Genomic DNA, 22,436 nt, shown 5'->3' on the forward strand with positions numbered 1-22,436 from the left:
GCTCCATGTTCTCCTTATATACCACATCCATTCGATCTCAGTTAACAGTTTGTTTCTGAGGGGAGGAATTAAACAGTAGATCAGTGTAAAATTACCCATACAGGTCAAACTGTGTGTGTTCTTTAGTCTCTTGCATACAACATCAACTGTTTCCAAAATCAGTTTTGAAATGACAGTGCATGTTAAATACTGAGCCCTCTGGGGTCCTAATACTGTACCATCCACCAGCTAAACCAGACCAGTGACAAACTGTTTCTGAGCAGATATTCACATGTTTACTCAACACTCAGGTCAACAAAACTCTTTTCAAGAATTTTTCACAGTAGATTCCACCTTAACACAATGTTCATCCATTTTATACTAAGAGTGAGTTGGTTTACATGAAGTTATTTGCTTTTTAGCCTGTTTCACTTCAATCATTTCCACTGAAATGCTTCGAAGCAACCTGATGCTTGTTAACCATCAGGAGACAGTGAAGTAACGTTTCTATGGCTTGAGTGTAACCGAGGACTTTCAACATGTTAGGGACTTACTGGGATCGATATAAATTCAAGTTGAAATAGAACCAAACTGCACACTTTTTCCCCAGTGTAAGTGTCCTTTCTGAGTCTAAAACTGAACAATTTTCTTACACACTGTACGCTGTGGTACATTTCATATCTAAATACTTCTAAGAACTCAGAGTCCCTCCTGAGCGTATTGAACCTCCTCCATCCTCCAGCAAACAAGGTGAAGTGAAGTCACTGTATTTCACCCAAGCCTTCCTGTTTGTTTTTGTGAAAGGGGGGAGGACCTGGTGCTACATTTAGCACCATTTCTTTGTATCAACTCATGTCTAAAAACAATCCCGTCTGCGTTTCACAAAGCTTCCAATCCTAGGTGTGCATGTTTCATTTTTTCCCCCTAAAACCCAAACTCTGAAGTCATGCAGGATTGCAGGTTGGTTTTGTTCCCCATTGTCACTGACAGAATCTGCTTTAAACTAGAATTACTTCCCTTGCTCTAGCTATAAATAAACCTTGAGCTCTAAGATATATACTATATTCATATATTTTATATACAGCCATCAACTGACTGATATAAATCCTGTTTTTTTAAATGATATTATTCTAAAAAATAAATAAAGTACCTGTGCAAATATCCACAAATTGAAGTGTTTCACATTTAAGACATTGGCGCCCTCCAGTGGCTATTTCTGGGTATTACCTATACAGGTACACTGGAAGGAGCTGATTCAAGTCAAAGCAAAGTGCATTGAGGTCTATATTACCTAATGCTAATATACACCACAATGAGAAACGTCCAGGGAGAGGACAAGGACAGACTCCTGGTGTCCACATTGGTGTCTGCTTCTCACCCTGAGGGGGAGGACAGGCCAACACCGGCCTCCCCTGTTGGGCTCCAGGAAAGAGCAAATACCAAACAGGACTGATAAGATGTTATACATGGGTCTACAATGTGACAGTGTGGATGATGGCTGAGTGTTTCCCTGCTGAGAAAACAGGGTCTCAAACGAAGAGCCGAGGAAAGCCAAACGCTCATTGTGAAGATAGAAAAAAGTTGGTGGTACATACGAAGGTGGGGGGGCAGCTAAGGTTGGTGTCCCTGTTAAATGTAGGGCGTTGGGGATTTCATGATGGGTGGGAAAGGAAATGGTGGTGGGGTGGGGAGGTGTTTTGGGTCACCATGAGCAAAGCCACAACTGAGATAGTATTAACAGTAAATCAGCAGCCAAACAACATGATCTCTGTAGCCTACATAAATATCACAGTACGTTATTCACTAAAAACAGGGAGGGAGAATAGAAAGCGTTCTCAGTTTTTTCTGTCTCTCTTTTTTTCTACATTAAATATGCACTGTATGAAGGCGCTAGGGGTTGTTCACTTTAAAGGCAACTGGACTAACAAAAAGAAAACACTGTGCACACTGCCTTCATTGTGCCTTTTGGGATTCAGAACACTCCCCCCTGACTCCCACAGCCCACAGTCATCATGGACAGACCAGGTTATAGCCTGTGCCACAAAACGGAGAGGGTGGACATTTGGAAGTGTATGTTTCTCTGTGTGTAAAGGTGAGCGTGTAATCTGAAAGGTTGCGCTGCTTGGCTGATCTGCTTTTGGTGTTTCCCATCAACATACTGAGATGAGGTGAGATCACATGGCACAGAGTAGAACCAAAGATTTGCATTGCACTGACCAGACTTACAGTATCTCTCTTATTTTTTCAGTGGGACAACTGACAGATTCCAAAGGCAAGGTTTGCGCGACAAACCAGGTTTGTCGCTCACGCTTGCTTCCATGCCCTGGATAGATTTTCACACAGCTTCAAATTAATGATACGTTCTCAAGTGTGTGTCTCTGCTGTTGTGTCTTCAGTACAGTGCTTCTAACGAAAGGTGAAGGGATGAAACGGGGTGGGAGGTTGGAAAATCCAAATGCTTTGAACAAGTTTTGCTGACAATGACCAGCGCTGACAGACAAAGAATCCAGCCAACCAGAGAGCAGCATGTGAGCATGTAATCTTTGCAGGCCTCTCTATTTATTATTTTAGAGAGCCTGTACAGAAAAAGTATTGACTACAGTGGTATGAAAGTTACATAACCTTATCATATTTAACCAAATCAGCTGTCTTGATTTCATTTTGATATTGGTGACTCTAAATGGGGCATGACTGCACTGCGCCAAAAGCTTCTCTTCCTCTTGTACCAAAAATGCTAACCACGGTGCTCGTTTCTCAATAAACACTAACTACATTTTTAATGTCTGCTAGTCCCATGCAGAGAAACTAATGTGATTGAGAGGTGGCAACTCGACTCATTCATTAAGCGGAACATGTCACTGGCTTTTTGGATTCCAGGTCAGCCTCTGATTGGCTGTTTCAGAGACCCGTCAACCCTGCTCCCACTGACCTTAATCCAGTGCAGTCGTCACTGCTGTATGTACACCAATCAAAGCAATGCAACCCTGTGTGGCTGCTTATCTGATCGCTGAGTCGGACCATCTCCATGTTTGTGCATGTTATTGTTCCCAGGTGACAAAAAGTCAGCAGATAATCACGTCATTGGTGAGGAAAAGAAATGAAGGGTGTGCGTAAAGATGACATATAAAAGAACAATTGTTAAAAAAGACTGGCTGGTCAATGACATCTGATACACAAGAGATGATGTTTTTCTGTAGTGGTGAAAGTGACAGTGGGTAAAAACAATGATCAGAGCAATAAATAACAAAATAAAGAGTCATTATGGCTAGAGTAGCAATAAAAAATATTCAACTAGATTCCGTCTGATCCAGGTCCAGTGGGTGCAGTTGCTCAGAGAAGAAGTCGGCTGAGCTGGGTGGGGTGATTGGGTGGAGGGGGGTGCTTCAGTCTGTGTGACTTACGGGTCATGTGTGTGTATCTGTGTGTGTGTGTGTGTGTGTGTGTGCAGGGGGGGTAGTCATGAAAGAGACAGAAGGAGAAGTCTTTTCTCTCGGGTCCAGCCCCTCACCCCTTCTCTGCTATTTTTTTCTTCAATTATTTCCACCCCCCTCCCTTTGCGCACACACATCGACACTCACTCACACAAAAACACGCACTGGTACGCAAACACACCCTCCGTTCAAAGTTCAAGGTCCTTCGAGATTTGGGTGGCAATGTCCCGAAAAGCTAGCGGTGCCCCCCAGAGTCGCGTGTAGCGCACCCCATTAGAAGTCTCGGAGGTGCCCGTGGAAAGATGGCACACCTCGGCCTCGAAAGCCACGCGGCCCCCTGCCACGCCGTGGGTGCAGGAGAGCAGAAAGGGGCCGGCATGGTGGACCTGGCAGCCACATCCGAGCGCCGCCTCCCGCAGAGCCAGTACCACCTCCGCAGGGTCCCGCCGCCCACCTCCTCTCAAATCCCAGCCACGTCCGACGGCCCGGGGCTCGGACGCTTTTTGATACCCAGGTAGATGGCAACTAGGGAGGGGGGGAGGAAACTGTTCAGGCATTGGACCGCAGCTGCTATTGCTAGTCTCATGATTGAACACAGAAATGAACTCTTTATTTTCTAAGTGGAACGTGTGCACTGACCTTGTGACCGCAAATCTCCTGATTCCCTCAGATTCATTTGTGACCCTGCAGGACAAACAGGCAGGGTAAGCACAAAAAGCCTTACAACCAACCCACAACGCTCAGATGAGATGGCATTCAGCGGTGGAAATCACACAGTGAGACCAAGCGAGCATCAACAACAACAAGCACATGATGTGCAGAACACGGTGTCCTCACCTCACAGGAATGCACTTTTCCTTTTCCTCAGTTTTTACAGCATGCAGATATGAATGCAATCTTTGACTTTTAATCAAAGCACTACACATTCCCACCTATTCTTCCCCGCAACACATAGAATAAACATTTAATGACTTTACACCCATCATCCACAAATACAAGATGAAAACATAAAACAACATGTCTGAGGATCTGACATCTATGGACAGGATCATCAAAGACTAGCTAAAGCCAGTCTCTGCTGACAGCTATCAAATGAATCGTCCTTGATTGCAACCATGCTTGAAACCAAGTATGTGGGACCTCGACAGCATGAGGATGATGAACAAGTCATGCAGACAAGTGAGAATTCATAGAAAGAGGTATGAAAAAGTCAGGCAGGCATTCACGGGCTCGAGCGAATTCCCGTGTGACCAGGCAGGCAAACGGGGCAGCACAGGCAGACAAGAAAGAAGCGAGACACATGGGAACTTACTAACTGTTTTTGATCCTTGTGGAAGAGTACAACCCGAGACTGATTTGTTTGAGCCCTGGCGCTTGGATGGGTCAAGGTTGACCCTGATGCCATGACAGGGGAAAGCACAACGAGAAAAGGATGGAGAAAAGGGGTAAGCGCAGGGGATGGGGGAGAGGGGGGTGGGGGGTGGGGTAAGAGAGAATATAATTGAATCACAGGAGAGTAAGTGGTGGAAAAGAGCGCAGCGCGAGAGCTGATTGGCAAGGATAAAGCTGAGGTTTGATAAGATTAGACATGTGTGATTATGACGACTGGGAGGGAGAGAGGAGCAGAGGATAATCCAGGGCCACAGAAGGGCTTGCCAAAAGGCCGGGGTGAATAAAATGTTCTGATAAGCATGGATCCATACGCAGGCTGTGCTCAAGCTGAAAGGGAGAACTTCACAACAAATGCTAAATGATTTCATCTCATATATTTGATTTTCTCCGTTTAATTTACCCTCTCTTCTGAAGACATATTCTATATTTGATCTTGTACTCACTGAAGCAGCAGGCCGAGAATCAAATCCTATATTTCAAGAAAAGCTACCAAAAACTAAGGAATTCAGACATCAGGCCCCTTGTGCCTTTTTCCCCGTGACCATATAAGAACATGTGAGATCCAGAGATAAAATAAAGGCTATGCTGGGTGGACAGATGCAGGAGGGACAGTAGCAAATGATAATGTAACAACAGCTTTATAGATCAGGAGCTTGTCTCAATTACATCAAACTCCCCTCTAAATAGGTTTAAGATATAAGAAAACATAAACTACAGTATAATTAAAAAAGCCTTTAAATTCCAGCCATGCCGTTATTAGTCAAACATATGGCATCTCCAGTTAAAGGAGCAGTTCGATGTTTTGGGAAATGCATGTATTTGCTTTTTTGCTGAGAGCTAAATGAAGGAACGAGCCCCACTCTAATGTTTGTTATATATAAAGCTACAGCCAGGAGACAGTTAGCATACTAAGCATATAGACTGGAAGCATTTTTCAGTCTGTGAGAGGACTCTTGTGTGAGAACTACTTTTGGTTCACACCCAATCAAAAACCACACAGTGTTCTTCTTCTCCCCGTGTGATATGTTACACGCATCTACCTGCGAGTGAGTTTCGAGGTCAGCTTGGTGAAGAGGTTGGAGGTCGCCCTGGTGCGGGCGTGGGGCAGAGGGCTGGCATCGTGGTGGGACAAGGTGGGTGAAGTGGGTGGGGCCGAGTAGACCGGGGGCCCGCGGTCCCTCAGCTGTCCCCCGTGAAAGGTGCTGCGGATTGTGGAGCCTCGGGTCAGGCGGCATCGGTCCGTAGAGGAAGAGGAGGAGGCGGCGCCGGCCCCAGAAATGCTGAGTGTGGAGGGGGACGCTGCAGGCATGCGGTGGCCCAGAGAGCTGCAGAAGAAAAGACCAATTTGTCCTGAAATGTAAGTACTTTGTTTACATTAACTTCTCATGTTCAGACCTTTTGCTTAAATGGTACAATCATTTCACTGGATAAAACCCTTTAAGTAAAAAGCAGGTTGGTTACATCTCTATATGCCGTTGTCCTAAAGCTATGTTCCCTTCTAGTGCTCGACAGCCACAAAGATGGAAGAAATATGGCTAGTTTTGCCTAAATTTGAAGATGTTGGCATCATTTTAGGAGAAGTGGAGAAACTGGGCCAGCAAATTTCCCAGATACGAAATGTACTGGGACATTCTATTTCAGATTTTCACACATCCTCCAAACAGGAGAACAACTGAAGGTGACAACTGCTCCCTCTTCAAGTCAATGTTCAGGCAAAACGATTGGAGCATCCATCGTGCACTTAACTTTTAAAAATGAATGTATGATTTTAGCCTTTATATTATTGTTTTTCCAACACGTCCAAATGATATGTGCTGATGTGGCTCCATCAGATACTTGGTATCTGCTTTAACTATCTATTAAAGTGCTGACAAATACGAGTATCAAAACCTCAAAAACAAAGTCGCACCTGTTGTCTTTGCCGTTCTGCAGAAGAGAGTGTCTGTCAGCGCCCGAGCGGTCCGTGCACACATATGTATTCCGGCGTGTCATGGCACTTCCAGGGATGTTATTCTACAGAGAGAGAGGAATGAGGCAAGGGGCAGATATTAGAGTCATTTAAAGTTATTCTTACAAGTTCGTTTAGACCACTTACAATCCATTGCCCATTTTCAAAACAAATTTGCTTTAACGAATAACAAGAACAAAAACCTGAAAACAAACATACAAAGGGTAAATTGTTAAATTCCAGTAAATTTCAGCAAAATAAATGCCATGAAAATAAATCCATGAACAAGTGATTAAAGAATAACTTTAGTTAGTTTGTTCGTGTTACTGTGTGACTTGTTTTAAAGGGTTAGCTCAGACCCAACACAATACTAGGGTCACAGACAATAACCTAAGCAAACCACACGACTGAGGCAGTGGTAGACCAGCAACGTCCATGTTCTGTCAGGTAAAATTACTGTTTTTGTCAACGGAGTCTGGTGGCTTTGAAGACAGCCGATATAATGGCTGTTTGTGTTTACACCAAAAGGATCCTCCAGGTCTACCTCTGTAGGGATCCTTTCCATAATGTTGTCGGACACTTAGAATAACTAACTGGCAAAAACAAGCACTTTTAGGGGACGTGCTTTGATCTGGTGCAATTGCCCCAAATAATTGCACTGCAGCCATAGCAGGCTGCGATGATCTACTGGACCAGTTCCAACACTTTTTGTACCTACTAGTCATTATGAACCCAAAACATGCAAAAATAGGGCCCAAGGTTAAATATACCAAAGTTACCCTTTGAAGAGTGATTTGATTGCTGTTGATGTTTGTTCTGGCCAAACCTCCACAGCCACATTGTTTCAAAGCACAGAGGTCCTGCTGGTAAAACCCTGCCCCCCTTTAGTCTAATGCCTTCACAGCCTCTTCCTTTCCTGAGGAGGGAATCTGTAACTTACCGTGGTGGCAGTCATGTCTTTGCGGCGGTCTGGGATCTCAGACTTGTTGGGGTTGTTGGCACTGCTGACCATTGGGCTGGAGGGAGGGAGGCTGTGGCTCCCCATCACACTGCAACTGGCCTTACGTGAAGGCATCCGTCCCTCCCGCAGCTCCCTGTCGCCCGTGCTGGTTGGGCTCCGTTTGGGGTGCATGACGGGCATGGAGGGCCCGCCTTTGTTGTGGAGGACAGCAGAGCGCAGACACAGAGACTCATGTAAGGAATATTCTGTATCTACAGCAAGGTATGCACACAGCTATTCACAGCTACCATCATCAAGGTTAACAGTGCATGTTACCCTGGTCTCTTGCTAGTTTAAGTTCTATATTGCACTGTATTATTCAAGTTCAAGTTTTTCATTATAACTCATTAGAGCAAGTCTTTATAATGTCAGGTGTTAACAGTTGTTTAAACCGCAGACTGGATTACAAGGGCTTTTTATTGAAACAATGCAAGAGAGATAAAGAATAAGGAAGTTAGAAAAGAGACTCACAGAAGTCGCTGTGTCGCCGCTGCCTGTGGTAGGTGGAGGCACTGCGCTGCGTCTTGCTATGTGAGGAGGAGGTGGAGGAGGAAGAGGAGCCAGTGGCTGAGGAGTGCTTGTTGGTCCCATTGGTGATAGGGCTGGGTCGTACCCTTGCCAGGGACAGGCTACTAGCTGTGCCCTCCTGTAACGCCACAGTGAATTTGGACAGAAAGGAGTCAGAAAGTGTGACCTGACGAGTTGAGAATGACAGTAAGATGGATGGGTGGGCGATTAAATATAGCAGGGGCATTAGTCTCCTCCACGCAAAGTTTGAATCACAGTTCTGATTAGATATTTTAGGTATCGAACCTCAATACTTTGAGATGTGACCACTGAACTGAAAACTGTCGAGCACCAAAAGTTGACACTGAATGCTTGGTCAGATTTTTCTTCTTTGGAGAAAATGATAATCATATCCGTCAAAGTTAGGCATCAAAAGAGTAAGAAAAATATTAAACTAGGAGGGCACTCAGAAACAACTGGCAACCGGTGTTAATGTAATGGGTTCCTCCGTGGCTCATGCTATATCCTTTCACAGATTGTCATGAAAATCAGGCTCCTAGTTTTTACATAATCCTGCTGACAAACACATGGCTCCTGACCTGAAGATATCTGAAGAGAAGTAACTGTGCACGTGCATCTGCTGGTCAAGGAAAATGTCAGCTGGGCATTTCACTCCAGCTACTCTGGTCAGAATGTCAGCTAAACATTTAACATGCATAAAGAAATACAGGGTAGATCTATATAACTCACATCGCCTTTGCGGCCCAGCAGTAAGTAGGTGGCGGTGACCTCATTGTACTTCTGATTGAGCAGAGAGTCCTTGATTTCCTCTGAAGTGAAGCCCATCTCGACCATCACCTCTGAGGAACACAAACAACCAAATGTGAAAGGTAGGAAAAGGCACAGAGGTATAAACCATCTTGAATCTACACTACATGGACCAGGTTTGCTATGGTGAAGACCCCTCAGGACACGCAGGCACGAGCCGAGCAGCAGCTGCAGTACGAGCCGCCCAGCTGACTCACCTATGCGAGCTGGATCGCTGTAGTCCTCAACAGGTTCTATATGAGGCTTCAGGTCGTCCCCTTCGAACCCTGTGTTTATCCACTTGTCCTTCATGACTTGCTGTAGAAACAGGAACACAGAAAAGGCTCAGTTGCGTTTGAATTTCACACAAAAAAAACAAGTTAGGCCTTTTGTGCTGTGCGTTTGGCACTTCTCACCTCTAGGGTGCAGCGTTTGGCGGGGTTGAGCACCAGGAACCTGCGAAGGATCCCCTCACAGTCTGTGGACATGTAGAAGGGGACGCGGTACTTCCCCCTCAGCACGCGCTCCCTCAGCTCCTGTTGGCCACATCCATCACGTTACACACACACAGCGCACAAGATTTGTTTTGGCATTTTGGCCAATATGTGATAGTGTCAGCAGAGACAGAGACAGGAAATGCAGGGACAGAGAGACAGGATGGCATGTGAACTTTGAACCGTTGCCGTTATATGTGATGCATCTTAAGCGCGGTTTCTCCGTTGAGCTTTCAAACACTACATTAAGTATTTCATGTTTAAGCTCTCTGATAAGGCCAGTGTGATGTGAGGCAGGTGTCTGTGGCAGGGCCCAGGTCCCTCACTGTAGGCAGTGCTGGGGTGCGGTCAGATATGAGAGGGGTTAAATACACACTTGTCTCCCCCTTCTGGTAGAGCTCTAGGGGGCCATTCACTACCATCTGCTGGATTTTGGGTAAAAATACTAGTTTGAGTTTTTTTTAGCAGAACACTCTATTGCAGAGTACAACAACACCACAGCACGCAAACAAAGAGAAGACCGAATAAGGCTTTCACTCCTCTATTTGCTATTTTGCTACATTTGAAATCACTATGTGAATCTGTTCTATATCTCAGGAGATTTAAATGGCAAACATACTCCATACACATGAAATAAGCACATTATTGTATGAAAACCTGATTAGGAAAATAATATTTAAACACTAGGTTTAATTTAAATACACAAATCACTCTAGCTTTTCTAATCCTGAGCTTTTCTGAATGACCTCCTGAAGTGTTCAGGTTGAAAAGACTCTTCGGGCTACCAGGTCCCACCAACTGTCACTGAGGCTAAACAGCATGAAAAGGATGAAGCCACAGTAACAGCGTCCTCTTCTCTCACGTAAATACACGTGAAAATAAGTGGAATCCTTGAAGTCCCATGGTTTCCATCAAGACACACATACTGTACATGCTGTGACTGTGCACTGCTGCACACCTACAGAGGCCACTTTCTCTGATCATGATAACTGACACACAGGACACAAGGACCTGCAGGAATTCAGCCACATGCAAATGAACCATGTTCATTCCAGACGCTTTAACCATTACAATCCCACAAAGATTAACAGACAAACACACTTAAATGGCAAATGATTACATCTGAATCCATGTCTTGATAGTGATACTTATCTGTTTTTTTTTAAATAATTTAGAAAACAGCAATCTACATCAGCTACCTTACACTCTTATACTCCGTCTGTGCACTTAATAATCGCTAACTTTACACACGTCTGTCACTACCTTCGTTTTAGAGCTTGACTGATAAATTGTTTGATGAAGATATATCAAATTTCAGGGATAATGGCCAATACATTATTAACAGATTCGAGATCATGCTCTCATATACCCATATTGGCCTCCAAAATCCAATCCATCAGAGTATAATTTCTTTCTTTCAAATGTCTGGTTTAACCATAATTCACAGCCACACACACACACACACACAAAGCCAGGATGCCACGTCTACCTGTCACACACTGAGCCACCAGGATGTGAATGCTTCTCTGGACCTGATTCAGACTCTCATCAGAATACCCCAAGGGGCAGAAAAGCCTTTGGGGTGCTTCAATCAAATTCTATCATCCACTGTTCGTGTAAACCAAACTCATCACATCATCTGGAATAACATTTACATTAAAGCAAAACAGTCATCCAGAAATGGTGCTCAACAGGACACACTGTGGAGAACTAATTCAGATATGGACATGTGACAGTGCATCAGGGGAAAGACACTTTACTGTTCCCAGAACTCCTGAGGAAAACTACCTCTGAATATACCCAGACCTACAGACAGACAGACAGACACAGACAGACAGGTCTACAGACAGTCAGTCAGTCCCCCCTCCCATCCACTTGCCTTCAGGTTCTGCCCATCAAAGGGCAGCGAGCCGCTGACCAGCGTGTACAGGATGACTCCGAGGCTCCACACGTCCACTTCGGGCCCGTCGTATTTCTTGCCCTGGAAAAGCTCGGGGGCAGCGTACGGCGGTGAGCCACAAAACGTGTCCAGCTTGTTCCCCAGCGTGAACTCATTGCTGAAGCCGAAGTCGGCGATCTTGATGTTGGCGTCGGCATCCAGCAGAAGGTTCTCCGCCTGAGTCACACATGTATCAATGCAGAGGAGGAGGATGGGAGGCCGAGAAAATAGTTGGATAGAAAGAGAGGAATGAGAAAGTAGGAGGACACAAGAACGGGAGTTGTGATGCAGAACAAAAAGAGAGTGCAAATGAGAGACAGATGGGGAGGGGGGGGCTTGCCTGTTGTCCAACAACATAGCTACTGGACATGACTCATACTGTATATAAGTCACTGTGTGTGTGTTTAGGGATGGAATAATCTATTAGAACAGGAGCTGGCTCTGACCGCCTCTTACCCCTCCCAGCTTGGTAAAAATACACAGCCTTTCCACTCATCAGTGCTTTACTGAGTGATTAAGATGTTAAAGGACCCTTTTCACAGACACAGATTAAGACTAGTCCCAGATTATAACTTTCTGTTCAGTGTAATCAGTCAGTGAAAGAAATGCCCGAGCCTCAGACTAGCCTTAATCCACCGCCTCTGCAAGCATCCCAAAACATCTTCTGATCGTTCTCACCTTCAGATCTCTGTGGACAATGTTCTTCGTGTGGCAGTAGTGGACAGCGGAAACAATCTGTGAACACGAGGAGAAACACCAAACTCAAGCACTGATAATTAAATGTGAGGACTGGCACAATGTGGTCATCACGAGGCCGTGTGTTCGTACCTGTCGAAATTTGGCTCTGGCTTCAACCTCCTTCATTCTCCCATGAGACACGAGGTAGTCAAACACTTCACCTGTGAGTGTGAGCAGCAGAGAAAGGTCAGCCAGGTCATGAGGCCACAAGCATCGCAGCCATAGTATTATTTGACCACATGAAGCTGATATACAAAGATTTTATCAATCATGTCGATATTAGTTAATATTTGTAAGGTAATCATGGTGTCACGGTGTCAACTTCAGCTTCAATGTCCTCAAGAGGAAATTTGCTCTATAGCCAAATGAAACATAGAAGCACCCAGCCATAAAGGAGTTGTTTGACGCTTTGGATAACAAACAAATAATCAAATGTCAGAACCCATTGTACAGCTGGTTTCATGTGGTGAAACCTGTCCGTTATTCTGATCTACAGCAACATGCATCTTTACATCTAAATTCCAGACTTCATCGAATGTGAGTGTGTATATGCAGAGCTGTTAAGCCCCCATACACTTAATCATTAATCAGCTTACACAGATTCATCAATATCATCCTGTGATTCCTCAGACCAGATGGATTCACACCATCTTTTTCATTGCTGTCACACAAGCTTTGACTCATAACAGGAAACACTAGATAGAAAATATCTTTTCAATGTTGTTTTCAGTGACTGGAAGAAGAAGAAGAAGAAGTAGAAGATATAGAAGAGGTTAGAATGGGGTTTAATCTTATATTTCGTTATATAAAAGCAGGTCCAACCCCGATGTTATTAATAGTTTCATTGGACGCTACTGTTGACTTCAAAATCTGAAATAGAGCCACTCTCTAATCTGACTAACTGTTTCTACATATGTGGTTATCATTAACACCTTGATATTGTTGCCCCATCCTGAATTCCAAACAATAATAATAAATAATAAATAAAATGGAAAAAAAAATAATAATGAAAAATATCTAACGAAGGCATTTTCCCCCAACTTAAAGTAATATGGGCGAAGCGAACACCACATTTGAAACTGTGTCTGTGACATTCTCCAAGGTCACAGTGAGCAAACGATATGGTTTGAGCCTGAACACAGAAAAAAAGGGACTGGTGACAAGAAAAGGATACAAAGAGAAACATAGCAGATACTAATGGAAGCAAAAAGAAAAGGAGAGCAGCATTTGATGCTGAATGTGCTGCCATTACTCCTGACAGTGTTTAAAGTCAGTTTAAACGGTGACACCACTACTGCACAGAGGCCGCTCACTTATTTATGTTGTGGATCCACACTCTATTAAGTTTGAATGCCTAACTGTACATCAGAGGAAGGTCCTCACTCATCTCATGGTGACTACATGGTGCCCCTATCTAAGAGTGCCTGAACATCATGTGTTTGGGTGGGTAAAGAGTAAAATGATGATCTGGTGACATCTGAACAATTAATGGCAGTTCACTTAAAAATAATTCTACCTGTATCACTTTCTTTTGACTTGAAATGAAATGTAAGAGTAAATATATATATATATATATATATACACACACACACACACACACACACACACACACACACACACACACACATACATACGTGCTGGCTATATCCCAAGAACAGCTTTTATAGGCTTTTATATGCTGTATGTACATACTGTTCTGTTAAATAAAGTTAAAAAGTAAAAACAGCACCATGGACAGAGCCAGCCTAGCTGTCTCTCTGCTTCCAGTTTTTGCTGTTAAACTAAACTAAGCTAAGCATCTCCTGGCTATGCCTTTCCAGTATACTCTGCATACAGACATGAGAGTGTTTTCAGTCCTCTCATGTAACTCACAGCAAGAATGCAAAGAAGTGTATTTCCCAAAAATGACAAACTATACCAGTGTAAAATGATCCAAATGCTGATCTCTCACATAAGAATTTCCCGTTGGAGCTGAATTTACAAGATGTAGTTCAACCAAATCTGTGACCTCCTGCACTATTTGTACTTGTGGCATTTCCTGGAGGTGATGGCCGATGTACTCACCTCCACTGGCGTACTCCATGATTAGGTAAAGGGTCTTATCAGTCTCAATCACCTCGAACAGCTGCACTGTGGCCCAAAAGAGAATCAGATTAAAATCAAATATATATAAACAAATCCTGCTCACATTCTAAATCATATCACCGCCGTCTGCCTGTCTGTCTTAATACCAAGGAACCCGCTGATAATGCTGTGGGGGTTTTTGATCCATATGGCATTTCAGCTTTAGAAAATCCAACCTCGTGACCTCTATACGAGGCCTGCACCGTCGTTTGCTACAGTTCGGTCAATGAATGCTCTAAAGCTTATTCAAAGCATTATGCTTCCGTCTGGTCACACACATGGCGGCAAAACACACACGCATGGACACACACTCAGACACACAACCATAAAGCCCATTGAGATGTATGTATGTGCCTTACCTATGTTAGGGTGATTTAAGCCTTTCATTATTCGTACCTCTCGAAAGAGCTGGGGAGAAGAAACAGAATTTTAATGTCTTGATAGTATCACATTAACACAGCTTGTGTTGCAGACACTGTCTTTGAATGTTTAACACAGTGTCTCTCCACATTGCCATAAATCTGTGCTTTAAAGGACAGCAATGAGGGCATCATGTTCATGGCAAGAAATACATTGAGATTAGAGAGAACATGTACGCTCATATAGGGGAGTTGAGGTGGGCTTTCTCAGCATGTGGCTCGTGACCCTGTCTTAAGGTTCCCATAATTCACATGACCCCTGGCAGAGAGCTGTCAGGCTGTCATATGTCAAACATGAAGAGGCTCAATGATTTACTACACTGCTTCTATTACACTCCTAAATCTCTCCTATTAGGGTTATGGATTAGTGTTAGAGTTCACTATGAAGATAACCTGAGAAATGAGCTGTAATCACATTATTAGCATGTAAAAGGAGAACTGAATCTGATGCAATGCCTTTAGTGATGTCACTTGAGGTAACATCAGTTTGTAATGTAGGCTCATACAGTCTTTATGGCACACTAATGTGCAATCAATTCTGCTGCTGAAATCAAACTAAGAGCCCCTCTGAGATCGGGGGTGGACCAGTGCAAGCAGACAAATTTATACTTATGTCCTAAAAATAACAGCATCACTCTGATATTCATCCAAATGAGAGTTTGCGAGGGTGACAACGACCAACAAAACCTCTTCACCACTAAAAACAACAACAACAAATGGCCCACACACAAATGTGATGAATCTGCAGCCAAAAACGGACCAACTTCTCTGTCTGAGTCCTCCTCATTGCGTGTGATATGTCTACTCTAGAGGATATATTTGTAGACTTTGTCAGAGCAGAGCAGGGGATTAAATTTGAGCCAGCTCCCATGGTTCCATGTGTATGACAGTACACTCCCTTAACAAAAGGCCATCGCTGAAAACCAGCGACTCTCCTCCGCGTCGTCAACTCCAACTGGAAAGAAGAGATGGTGCGATAAGCTTTTCTATCCTCTTTTCTCAATCCTCCCCCTCTCCTATTTTCCGACGTGTCTCCCTCCATTCCCTCCTCCTTCATTCAATTCCTCTAGCAGTCTTCTCCTCTAGCAGTGCCCCAACGTCATTGTTGCCATAGCGACCCAGGTATTAAGACTGGGCTCTTTCCCAGCTTCTCCAGCTGTGCTACAGGGAATCTTGGGATACGTAGTGCTGAAGCTTCTCATCATCCGGGCGTCCCATTAATTCCCTGTTCGTTGCGGCGGGGCCGGGCGGTCAGATCCGTCAAAACAAATAAACAATCCCCCGGCAGCATGTTCAACCCCGGTCATCGTTAATGACCGCAAATAAATAGCAATCCTACAATAAAGCAGACAGGATGGACGCTCATCCTCTGTGGCAATGAGGCTCCCAGCTTTAATTATAAACCTAGATGGAAGATTTATGATGGAAAAAATTGCATTAAAATGTATATTTCAGCTTGGCTGTGTTGTGTCACAAAATATACTATCAAATAGTCACTGAATGTAATTTCTAACACACATATTTTGTTTCCAGGTGTCCTCCAACATCGGAGAGGTCAGTATAAATACCTCCTCCTATAATCTGCTGTTTCCTCTTATAAAAAATCCCTCTTCACAGATGTTGAGGTTTGATTTTCTCACCAGTGATCTCCTTCCTTCCTTCCTTCCTTCCTTCTCTTTAGCCACCCCTGTACAATACATCCCCGTCTTTCCTTCTCCCCTCTACATACATTACCGTCCAGATTATGCTAATATGGCTCTTTCATGTCTTCAGTACTAAGGATTTTCTCTAGCCTATGGGTATGTAAAGAAGCCCGCTATGATTATCACCGGCCAATTGTAGAGTATTCTGTCCAATCAGTGGCCAATCCTTTGCCTCTCTCCTCAATCCTGTCCCAAATGTTGCACCATTGTCTCTCACAGCAGCCAGTCTGGTCCACAAAAAGCACCAGGCGGGAACATGGGATAACATACAAATTGGGATTACAGCTCCTGCAAAGCATCTAATATTCTAGCCAGGTGAGGTACAGAAAATCCATTTTCTGTCATGATATAAGCACCAGAAATATGATGAGTCAAAGTATCAGGATTACAGGAAGCCAGTGATCAAAAGGGCAACGGGTGGCTATGAGGACAAAAAAAACAATGAGAACTTGCATTTATGCATTGGAGCCTCGATAATACTGATAATAATACGACCCAAGGTCATCGCTGTCATTGCACTGTAAGTACAGAGATTGAGGAAAAGATTATTTACAAAAAAAAAGTCAAATGAAAAAATAGAATAGAATCAAAAGGATTATTTTTTTTAATCGCTATGTATTCTGGGCAAATCTTCTCTGACATTTCAAAGTGTTGTTCCTAGTAAAGAAATAAACATTTCCAGCAGGATATATGACATAACCACAGGGATCCCTTCGCAATATTTCTTTTAGGGGATCCAGAAATTCAGCTATGCCCTCAACGCTGTTCAATGTATGTAGCACATGTAGACATCTTCCACTCAAGCTAAATCGCACACACACACACCACATATACAGAACAATTATTTCATCCCTGATTTGATCCTTCTGCTCTGTTCACTTCTTGCCCACAGGCAGAGAAGCTCACGCAGGCCGAGGGAGGTAGAAAGAGATAAGAGAGAGGGAGGGGAAGACTTAGGGCTAAGTGAGGGAGACACTTTGGCCTACATGTGCATATAAGCAGCATTGTGGGCAAATAAGGGCTGATTGAATGGAGGTCTACATCTTTTGTCTCTCTTTTATTAACATGTATTCCTTCACGGAGAGACAGTTCTATACCTGACTCTGTGTGATCCAGCTACATGAGGCACACATGACGGGGCAGGAAAGCTCTTGATTGATGTGGTTGGGAGATAAGATATCAGAGCTACCCTCGATTACTATGGCCTTCATGTCAGCCATGTTGTGTCTGGATATCTACCGGCCCTGGTCTCCTGCTCCAGATATCTACCAATCCAGCTCCTATCTGAGTCGAGTGTGTGTCTGCGCCATGCTGAGGTTGTCCTTGATAGCTGGCAAAACCCAAGTGTCCACTGCTCTCTGCCTCTGACCTTCATGCACAACAAACCTCGAGTGTCCACCACTCGGCCTCAGCACTCAACATGCTGACCAGCAGGGAAAAAGATGCAAGTCCATCAGAAGCCATCCTTGTGACACACGCCAAAGCTTTTCTAAACACATCTCTCACGACAAAACGGCCACCAAACCCAAAATCACTGACCACAAGCATCGCGGCCCTCTTTGTTATCCACAGCAACGTGTGTTCGGGGAAGACAAATTAGGAACACAAACATTAAAAAAAAGAACGGGTTGGGTGACCGCGGTCTCTGAGATGAGTCACCCCCTCTCAGGGCAGTGATTAGCCCAGAGAGAGAAGAGAGATGATCTGTGGAACAGAGGTCTCCTCTCCCTCCCATCCAGTCCCTAGCACCTGCCAAACAGCATCACATCCCACGAGCCCTCTCTCTATCAGCTGCTCTCTCATTCCTGCCCCCTCCGAGGAGGAAACAGCTGAGGATAAACCTAAACCTCTCCAAGTCCCCAACGGCATACCGGTGTTACATCAATGTGACCAAATCATCCACATTTCTAATGCCGCGCTGCTGCTCATGAAGGCAGACAGCATTAGACAGTGACAGCATGTGTCACATGTTTGTACCTGACAACATGATGCACATACTTCTCATTAAACTATCCATCAGTACAAAGAGGAAAAACTCACCTTCTGTAGGCTGGTTGGGTTCAACTGAGTTTTGTCGATAATTTTTATTGCAACCTGGGGGAGACATCAAGAAAGTTCAACACATCACCACGAGAACTTAACGAACAATACAAATAATAGTGAAGTTTGTGTACCACTTTCCATTACAAAGGGCTTCTCATGGCATTATGACTAATAAGTCATGTACTAAAGCATTTCAGATCCATCAAATTTGGTGTTTCCAGGTTGTAAAAGATCTATTTTCTGACTGTTCATCCGTTCTATTTGGTAATAATGCAGTTGTAAATGTTGGTAATCCATCGAGAGGATAGTAAGTGGTCATACAGTCCAATCAGTCAAACAGACTTAAAGTTGTTCTTAATGGTTTCTGACTGATCTATAAAGCTTTATTAAATAACTTATTAAACATTTAAAAAGCCATTAGTTACAACATATACACCTCGTATAAAGTGCACCTTATCCTAAAGTGGCGCCTATCTGAGCAATCATTTAGTATTCAGTGTTTGAAGCTCGTCATTCCTCAGGTAAGTGAACAACGGTTCACAGAGATGTCCTGGTGTCTTGATGTAATGGAAATCGATCTACTGGCATGACGCTATTTGATTTAATACAAATTGTTGAACAGAGAAATGTATGTTAGAGGAGATTTACTTCTTTCTTCTTTACATATATGATGCTGCACACTCAATACACATCATGTCTTCAGGACACCAACAGCATCAACTGGCCTTCGCCTTTCCTCAACCTGTGAACACCAGTTTCCCTTAATCACCCATCATCTACCCATCCACCTTCTCCCACCCTGCACCTATGCTGCCCCGTGTCTCACCTCCTTGCCCGTCAGGATGTGGCGGGCCAGCTTGACCTTGGCAAAGTTCCCCTTGCCGATGGTCTTGAGCAGACGGTAGTTGCCGATGTGCGGCTGCTCGTCAGAGCAGGAAGCGATGGAGTTCCTGCACCGGGCGCCCAATGAGCGGCTGGACTGGCTGGTGGCCTTGTCTGAGCGGCTGGCCCCCAGTGACACATGCTGGAAGAGAGCGAGGGGAGGGGTCACTCACTGTGCCAACACCAATATCACACAGAACAGCAGCAACAGGCACACAAAGGGCCTCCAGACGGCCTGTACCCATGCAGCGCTGATGGTCTCCAAAAGCAAAATGATCTGGATTAGTTCCTTCTGCCTCTGCTAGCCAGTTCTGAACTCTGCTCACAATGAATATGGAGACAATATGCTGTCACGCTGTGTCATCGCTCACACTGAGGTTTTGCTGTATCTGTGGACGTCACTGAGCAGCTCTGTGTTTCACAGATGAGTCTATCACTCACATAAACTGCACAGGTAAACATGCTTACAATGAGCAGCCCAGCTTCAGATATAATCTACTGGCAGAGTGAGAAAGTGAAATGTCTGTGCCACAGCACCGGAATCAGTCCACCAGATGTTTGTTTCATAAACACTAAAAGGAGCCGAGCTGAGCTGAGCTACATGTGAATATATGCCCCTCATTTCTGGGTTAACAGCTGTTGTCCAGCACATGAACACTTCAACACATTATTTCCGTTTTGGGTTCAGCATAATCTTCTTTAGGGGTCTGCTTCTGGCTGCTGGAGGATGTCTCCATGCAAAATGACAGAGTATAAAGGTAATACGTTCACTGCAATCTAAGGAAGCCCCCACAGCCCTGTAACCAGCTAGCTGTGCTGCTGCTGCATGTCACCACCTTGATTGTGGACCCCAACGCTTCAGAGCATCATTGTTGTGCAGCGAGTCCAAAGCTTGAGTCACAGATAATGTTCAGCCAGGAAGCAGAGCAGAAGAGAATGGGAGGACAACAATGTGCATTTACAAACAAAGCTGGGTGTATTACAGTATGAAGCATCTGAAGAATCCTGTCATGTGACAAACCAAGCAAAGATACAGAGGAGGAAAGACAGAGAACAGATGTGTGTGTGTGTGTGTGTGTGGGGGGGGGGGGGGGGGGGGGGGGGGCAACACCAGGAGATGGAGAGACCAGGATGTCAGATTAAAAAAAGGGCAGAGAAGAAGCAGACAACCAGAGAGAGGGCAAACTGTGGAAGGAAATATGGGAGGAAAGAGAAAAAAAGGGAGCAGATGCAAGCGCAGTAGTCCCTGGCCAGTCCCAGGCCCTGAGGCATCACACTTCCATCCCCCCAGCATGTCATCTTGCTCTCAGCTTCACACACAAACAGACACACACACAAACACAGCCACGCAGCCTTAAGCCCCACCTTCAGACACTCCCTCGTTCCCATGCTTCCATTCCTGTTCTCACGCCCCACCTAGAGCCAGGTTGGACCCTCTCTCTACACATCTAGATGATCAAGACGGGTCTCAACCAGCAGCACTGGAGGGGCACGCAGCGAGCAGCGGAATACACCAATCCACCGAGTGTAAAGCCAAGCCTCACCGTGCCAACATGGCAACACAACACAGCACTTCACCCGGTCAATTCACCCTTCTGTCATCATCGCTTTAATTGCAGAGAGATGACAGCAGATCGAGATGCATTCTAATGCAAGGCAAGGACCTGCATTCATAATCAATCATGCACCTTGTAAACTCACACACTTAAGCACTTACACACACTCTCTCTCTCTCTCTCACACACACACACACACACATACACACACCAACTGGCTTAACCACCCCTCTGAGCTGAAAGCTCTGCTAACAAACAGATGGGGGGGGGACTCTTGCCAGAAGTGTTTAGAGCAGAGAAATGACATAATGCAACGTCAATCAGTCATGTCACCATTTCGTATACATGAATAAGATAGATAGATAGATAGATAGATAGATAGATAGATAGATAGATAGATAGATAGATAGATAGATAGATAGATTCTGTCTGTCTCCCATGACCCCCCCCCCCTTTACAGCAGGCCTCTACTGTTTTCCACTGTACTGAATGTATGGCGCTGTCTGACACCCACTGGCTCTGGGGTTGGGCGCTTTGTAGGCTGCGCAGCAATGGACTGCACATCATTTTACGCAGTAATCCCCTCGCTTCATACGAACAACCCAGAGATCCTCTATACATTTATTTTGGCCTTCTGCTGCTCTCGTCCCACCCATCCAATTTCTGGGGAATACACGCGCGCGCGCACACATGCACGCACAATATATGCATGTATAGAGGCGGCAGCGGCAGCATGAGTATAATGTGACATCACTCTCTCTCCACAGCCTTATAATAAGAGGGGACGGCTGGTTGTCGGGCTTTCTGCGCATATCCGCTGAGTGTTATCGCATGCGGATGGACTCATTCCGGGCTGTTTGCCTGCCATCAGCTCTTCCCTGCGCACACACTCAAGGTTAGCCCATTTTCAAAGAGCCTGATCTGCTAAAACATCCATCCAGCATCACCTCCGGAGTCCTTCCACATAAGGAGGAAAAACAGCTCCATCTGTGACCCCCATCTACACTGTGAACAGACCCAGAGAATGCCAAAGGCCACATATGAGGAGATCCTTTTGAGGGATGCACGATTTGTCTTTTGCATGCACACAAGCGGAGGCTATAGGCTGCAACTGCACTTACGTGGTCTCCAGTACTCCTGTCGTTTCCAGACGGTAATGCAGACCGAGAAGACATGTTGTTTTCTTTCTCCTCTTTCCCTGAGTAAGAATCACGGTGTGTTTGCACGGATGATATCTAGAGGCTCCACAGACAGAATGACATCCGCAGATACGACCACCGTCCCGAATCAATCTGCCTCTTCTCCTACCGGCCGAGCCGCGGTCGAGAGGAGACCTCTGCCTATCATGGCAGCAATGGATATCTGGAGGGGGGGTGTCCTCAAACAAGCTGCATTTTCCACCATGCACTTTGCAAAAAAAAATACGGCCGATCAACGATGCAGCAAATGCAATGCAATGCAAACCCCGAGCATC

General features: G+C 44.8%; 1 protein-coding gene across 1 annotated transcript; it reads right to left on the reverse strand.

Annotated features, from left to right (window-relative positions):
- Positions 1–3,467: 3,467 nt before the first annotated feature.
- mark4a (MAP/microtubule affinity-regulating kinase 4a) lies at positions 3,468–22,137 on the reverse strand. Its single transcript, XM_070843289.1, has 17 exons — positions 22,084–22,137; positions 19,351–19,548; positions 18,522–18,575; positions 14,719–14,767; positions 14,300–14,365; positions 12,326–12,396; positions 12,176–12,232; positions 11,438–11,674; positions 9,481–9,600; positions 9,283–9,382; positions 9,008–9,117; positions 8,222–8,396; positions 7,691–7,902; positions 6,712–6,815; positions 5,843–6,127; positions 4,050–4,094; positions 3,468–3,935 (listed from the first exon to the last, which is right to left on the reverse strand). The coding sequence occupies exons 1-17, from the start codon at positions 22,135–22,137 to the stop codon at positions 3,599–3,601; spliced, it is 2,274 nt and encodes a 757-aa protein (XP_070699390.1). The 3' UTR covers positions 3,468–3,598.
- Positions 22,138–22,436: the final 299 nt, after the last annotated feature.

Source organism: Pempheris klunzingeri, chromosome 14, assembly GCF_042242105.1.
Source record: "Pempheris klunzingeri isolate RE-2024b chromosome 14, fPemKlu1.hap1, whole genome shotgun sequence".
NCBI classification, from domain to species: Eukaryota; Metazoa; Chordata; class Actinopteri; order Acropomatiformes; family Pempheridae; genus Pempheris; species Pempheris klunzingeri.